This window comes from Camelina sativa, chromosome 12 (genome assembly GCF_000633955.1).
Source record: "Camelina sativa cultivar DH55 chromosome 12, Cs, whole genome shotgun sequence".
NCBI lineage: Eukaryota > Viridiplantae > Streptophyta > Magnoliopsida > Brassicales > Brassicaceae > Camelina > Camelina sativa.
The window spans coordinates 28,612,208-28,618,912 of record NC_025696.1 but is presented as its reverse complement, the minus strand read 5'-3'; the positions used below and the strand labels follow the sequence as shown (position 1 = coordinate 28,618,912).

Below are 6,705 nucleotides of genomic sequence, written 5' to 3'. Positions count from 1 at the left end.
TCGCTTGAGATGATGAAACCAGAAGGAAGGATTGGAATATCGGAAATTTTGACGTCCGCGCCGGAGAGAGTGGTATCCATTGTAGCCATGTCCATAGGAGCGTACACCAGCATGCCTCCTAAGGCGTCCATGTAGCAATCTTGCAGCATTAACATGTCGTCCTTGTCTGACTCTTGTGCTATCATCTTGCCATTATTATTCTCTTCTTGCGTTGGCTGAAATGTAGATTATATACACACGCACGACGATTAAAGATTATTAGAGTAATATAATATGCCAATAAACGCTTAATTATATAAAAAGTCGTTTAGAAGAGATATATACATGTACCCGGAGGATGCTTAAGCAGTTGGTTTCACTTGATCCGGTGGCAATGCGCGCGATCTCAGTGACTACGGTCCCATAGGCAAGAACATCCCACTGTTACACGTAATTAAACGTTTTTTTATGTGTGTGTTAGTACGTTCTTTAAGACATGCAACAGTAAGAGAAATTTAAAAAAAAATTATTCATGTTTTTAACATGAGGCTTTACACCTTTTTCCATCCATCATCATCGGCAGTGCTATGCATGAACTCGGGCTAGTGTAACCGGTGTAATCTATCTAACGAGTTGGACTAAAGCATACTTGAATCAAAAACCCTAACCAAAATCCGGACTAACTAGTACTAGTTTCACGTATCAAGGTTCACAAAACATGATCGTGATCATACAGATTAAGAGATAGAGAAAAGAAAGGAACCTGCTGACGAGTGTCGAGTTTCCGGAGGATGTCGAAGACTTGCACAGGAGGGAGAGGGATTCTTAGAGACGAAGCAGCGCTGACAATTAAACCGGGTGGTTGACCGGCCTCGAGGTTCATCCGCATCGAGACTCTCACTCCACATTTCGACTGCTGCGGAAAGTCAACTTTTCCGGACATGGTCAACATTTCGTTGAAATTCATTATCATTCTCTCACCTAATTTCAGAACTCTCCTCCTTTCTTCTCCTGTCCTTATGACTGCCACAATATAATAACTTGATCAAACGCCACATTATTGTAGAAACTATATACGTAAATAAACAATAACTAATGTAATAACGTAAAGTTGCATGTCTTTCGGTTTGAACCTAGAGATACGTGATATAAAAATTATCCGACCAGCGCTTGACATTTTTTAGCTGGTTGCACTAGCATAATAGATGATATGTATTTATTATACATGACCTATGACCTTCCTTAATCCATTTATTTTTACAAAAGATTTCAAACTTCAAAAATTAAAATCAAGATTAGACGAAGCAAATAAAATAAAATAAAAATTTGTAACAATATTTGTAAATATGTCATGCTTTTATAAAAATAATAAAAAATATCACAAAAGTAATGTTTTTCGTTTTTTTAATTAAAAATTAGAAAACTCAGTTATCGAAAAATAAATTTAGATATACACAGAAAAATATTCTTTCTTTATATGCTTTTATGAGTCAGTATATTCATCCATTTGAAGATTAAAAACTTCTGCATATTCGTCATCCAAATTTTGACTCGCAAAATGTTTTTTAATTTTTTTTATAGAAATCGAAAAAAATATTGACTAAAGTTTAAAAAAAAAAAAAAAACATGTCGGTAAATTCAATTATAATCAAAATGATACAATCATACCACTCAAATCACGTGATAAAGTAACATATTTTAATTCACTTTCACAATTTGAAGTCATCATTTTAGTTAGTCGTAAAGATGATACGTACCTTCGCTCCAGTCACTTGCAGGAAGGGTTAGGTTGGAGGTGAGAGCCATCCTCTCACACATTCTCTCAAGTGTGGCAATCCAACGCTTAGCTCCGTAGCCTGACCCGCCGCTTAAAAGCTCTCTATAGATTTTATGTGTATCCAGTTTATGGGCCACTTCCACATGCTCAATCCACATTACCTGTAATATTAGATAGCATCAGCCAAATGCAATATATAAAATGTCATTTATGAGTTCGACCAAGAGACCATGGAGATCAGAGAGATATACCTTCGACTGAGCATTGGGCATCGACTGGATGAGACAACCAGAAGGACGTTTGTAACAAGAAGCATTGACAAAGTCAAAGTCAAAGTCGTTATGTGACACGTCAGCAATAATCCAGACACCCTTACTGATCTCTTGGCAGCACCTCACGATCATGAACTCCCTTGGTGGCACTAGCGGCGACAGAATGTGTAGTTTCTCCCACATCTATCAAATTTCAATCACGTTTGAAACATCAAATGATGAGTATATATACATGTTATCATACAAAATGGTTTTCCCATATTAGATTTCTACGTGCATGATTGTGCGTCTTTAAACAAAACAATCCCTAATTTCAATGAACGGTAATGAAAACTGTAAGTTGGTTACGTAAATAATGGTTCCAATATAAAAATAATTCTCACCACTCGCAAAATATTGCAGTTTTCTCTAATGGGAAGCTCCGACCCGAGCACATATAGCGTCTTGGCCTTGTTCACCATCGTTGGAAAAAGCTCTTTCCATTTCTCCTACAATAAACAAGTAACATTTTCATATTTAATTAATTTTATTCATCATCATCATTAGTTCCATCATCACGCTTCACACAAAAGTAAATAATTATATAGTGGCGTATGTGTACATGTATATAAATTCACAAGCAATATATATAATTTTTCTTATGTTTTCCAAATATTTTTATTATGTTTTTCAAATAGGGTTTTGAAAAAAAGATTAGTACAATTTTGTTTGTAAATTTAAATGAAAAATATGATGATTAATTATATAGTAGCGTATGTGTACCTGTATATAGATTCACAAGCAATATATATAATTTTATTATGTTTTCTAAATAGCGTTTTGAATAAAAAGATTAGTACAATTTTGTTTGTAAATTTAAATGAAAAAGTATGATGATTAATTATATAGTGGCGTATGTGTACATGTATATAGATTCACAAGCAATATATATAACTTTTAATTTGTTTTTCAAAAAGCGTTTTGAAAAAGGATTAATATAATTTTGTTTATAAATTTAAATGAAAAATATGATGATTAGTCAAATTAATAAAACATCCAAAATATATATATATATATATATATATATTTATTTATTATATGAATACCTGGTCTTTCAGACGAGCGTTTTCCAAAAGCAACTTTTGGAAATTGAGTTTGCGTTCCTCTATGCCAAAAGGAGGACCTCCACAATCCGGACACAGTACACTAATTAATGCCCCGAGCATAGCTTCGTTCTCATTTTCGAGAATTTCGTTTTCTCCACGAAGTGATAAGTTATCGGCTCTTTCCTCTTGGGCCTGTAGCATATGAAAAAAAAAGATTATTTATTATTAAATATCAATTGATTAATATATATTGAGAAATGATTGAAGAGTATTTTAAAAAAGATTTTTCAAGATGAATACTTTGCATTGAGTCCTTTTGTTCTGAAACCAAAACTTGACTTGGTCAGGCCCGAGTTTCAACTCTTCACACAACTGTTGTCGCTGTGCTTCGTCTGGATGAGGACATTCCATAAAAAAACTTGATACAATTTCAAGAAATCAAAATTAATGATTGTAATATTAAAAAATCATAAGTTTTTATCGAAAATATATAAATAAATAAGAAAGGTTTTACGCTTCAAGTCCTTGGATCTGTTGAGGGGTATGGCGATGACCGGTCCTCTTCCCGTTTTGCTTGGAGTCTTCCGAAGCATATTGTTCATTGCATGAGCTCCCACTACCATCATTCTCCATTTTCTTCTTCTCAAAACAAAAAAAATATTTGTGTTTACTAACAATTTTTGGTTTTCTCAATGCACAAGTTAATCAGTATTTATAGGGGAAAAGGGTGATATGATGGCCAATTATAAAAAAAAAAAAATACATTGTATCATAAATGGGAAGAATGGGAAAAGTTAGATATTACCATTAGAGTGGCTGGAATTATATATTAAAAGGTCTAGATTTAATTATATGTTCAAAGATAATATTTAATTCAAATATGTATTAGAGATATATTTCATATAATTTGTGTACAATATATTGGGGTAAGATTTGCTTTCTATGTATTATTGGTCGAATTAATTTTGAGGGTGAACTCAAACCAATCACACATACAATTTTCTCTCTATTTAGTTTACAATTGTGAAATTTCTTTTTTATTAAAATTAAATATATGCATTATAAGATTTAATATTAGACTTTAAAACTTGTATATAATAATTGTATAATTTAAATTATTTTTTTATTAATTTTTGAATCTGCGGGCCTATATATCACCTAATTATAACCACACTATTTATTATGCATAAATTTATATATAATATGAAAATGCAAAGTGTTAATCTCTAGTGTCAACTGTCAACTTATTTTTTTTTAATTGTTTTCTGTAATATTTAATTTTTTTACAGAGACAAAAGCATGTAATCATATTTTATTTTATTACAAAATCTTGTGTTTAAAATCTTTTGTTAAAAATAAAATAAAGTTAATTCTTAGTTAAAAATAAAATAAATGAAGAATTACTGTTTAAAATATTAATCAATTGGTTTTAATCCTATTTTAATATGTAAATTATTTTATAAATTAGGAGGATGGAAAGATATCATCAACTTCATGCAGAATAGAAATATGCATCTATTGTAAAATATTTTTTTCTAAACAATGTAGCCAATTCAACAACTTGCAAATATTAAGAAATAAATTTTGAGAAAATCCAATGAAACATTATGAAGACGCGTATCGCATGAGGAAAGAAATATTTTATATTCGGTCTTTCTATATTATTTTTATAATAAAATTTATCATTTGTAAGATTTATCTTCGGAAAGCAACGTCAGGTTTACTTCTCTATTATGTATTTTCTCACTTCAACGTCAGATTTATATCTCTACTTATGTAATAAATTGTTTTCAAATGTTCTACATATTGATTTTATAATTTTTTTTGATTTGATATCAATGAAATTATTTGCCCGAATATTTTTTTTGTTGTTGATGATATTAATTTTGTTACAATTCTATATAAATTATGTCACTTTTAATTTAGTTTTAGACTTCCAGAAACTCTAGGATGACACTACTAATTGTTGATACAACTAAGTCAAGAACCCAGTTCAAGCTGGACCAGATCAATCTAGTATAGATCAAAAAGCATGAATTATATATATATATATGGTTTTATCTCAAAAATACATATTACCGGCCGAAAAAAACCAGTTTAATCTCCTTTCCAATAGTGTAGAGGCTCTACTTTGGGCCATGGAGTGTCTCCTTGCCAATGGTGTGGTTTGCCAGCGTTTCGAGACGGACTGCGCAGAACTAATAACGATGATTCAAGCTCATGACGACTGGCCGGCTTTTTCTAATATTCTAGACGACTTCCTTAGGCTACGGGCCAGTTTTCCGCTCTTCTCCTTGTCCAAGATTCCTTGCACGACAAATTTGAAGGCTGATTATCTCGTTCGGTCGTCTCGTTCTTTAATTTATGCAATTTCCTTTGTAAATTTTTCTCCTCCGGTTTGGGCTACTAATCTTGAAGTTTTTTTCTAGTTAGTGTTTGGTTGGAAAAAAAAACAGNTTTTTTTTTTTTTTTTTTTTTTTTTTTTTTTTTGTTTAATCCATGATTGAATGCCATGCTAATTGACTATCTTAGCTATTGAATACAAGTAATGTATAACTGATCAAATCAAACTAGTTCATTATTTAACAAAATGATTTGGCTCGCCGTTCAAGTTTAAGCAAACTTTAACCCAGTACATAATACATCAACGCAAATAATATCGTAATAATCTTACGTAACATCAAAATACATAGCTAGGGATCTAGAATAGCCAACATAATTATAATTTGGTTTGACCAAAATTTAAACTCAATGACTCTTTCTATATTTGAAGGTCACACATAGAAACCAACGGCTATAATTTCTATATTTAAGTAATATTAATATTTTTACTCTTAAAATTTTTAAAATATAAAAAAGTTTGAGTTAAACCTGTTAAAACAGGTTTTTTTTATCAAACTATAAATTAAATTGGTTTTTTACAATTTTGCTGAGATTTGATATATCAAATATTAACTTCTAAATGATAACCTAAATATACCTAATCTCACTATAAATACAATAGTTTCCTAACCATTGAAATATCTCACACTAAAATTTAACAAGCAACTTCTCCTTTTTTTATGACAAACCAAAATAAAGAAAAACCCATCCTTTTACAAAACTATTATCCGATATTGCGGTGTGTCTATCCTCTTACAAAACTATTATCCGATATTGCGGTGTGTCTATCCTCTTACAAGACTACTATCCGATATTATGGAGTGTCTATTCTCTTACAAAACTACTATCCAATATTGTGGTGTGTCTGTTTCCGTGAAAAGCTACAGTCTACAAACTACTTTACTCTATTAGGATTTCCAATTTACTGTATAAACACTATATAAACAAAGAAGATAAGTCAAAATAAAAAACTACATTACAAAAATACAAATTACAAAAAAAAAGTAACTAACAAAATATATAATTATGTGATGTAGCACGGGGTATCACCTAGTATTTTATAAAACAAAAGTTTATGTCTTAAATGTATTCCATAAATGTTAATAAAAATAAAATTTACAATTTCGTAAGAAATATATGTTTTCTTAAAATCTTTTCAGTTAAAATAAAAAATGTTTCTTTTTTTTCTTTTTTTTTTTTTTTTTTTTTT

The 6,705-nt window shown here is 30.5% G+C and overlaps 1 protein-coding gene across 1 annotated transcript in view; it reads right to left on the bottom strand.

Annotated features, from left to right (window-relative positions):
- The window catches only part of LOC104732831 (homeobox-leucine zipper protein HDG8-like), a 4,470-nt gene extending 724 nt beyond the window's left edge, over positions 1-3,746 (bottom strand). The window contains exons 1-9 of the mRNA XM_010452430.1: positions 3,628-3,746; positions 3,414-3,531; positions 3,114-3,305; positions 2,412-2,516; positions 2,008-2,211; positions 1,737-1,917; positions 743-1,002; positions 325-420; positions 116-215 (exon numbers count right to left, since the gene is read on the bottom strand). Of these exons, the coding sequence (XP_010450732.1) occupies positions 116-215; positions 325-420; positions 743-1,002; positions 1,737-1,917; positions 2,008-2,211; positions 2,412-2,516; positions 3,114-3,305; positions 3,414-3,531; positions 3,628-3,746 (1,375 nt within the window). The remainder of the gene's footprint in view (positions 1-115; positions 216-324; positions 421-742; positions 1,003-1,736; positions 1,918-2,007; positions 2,212-2,411; positions 2,517-3,113; positions 3,306-3,413; positions 3,532-3,627) is intronic.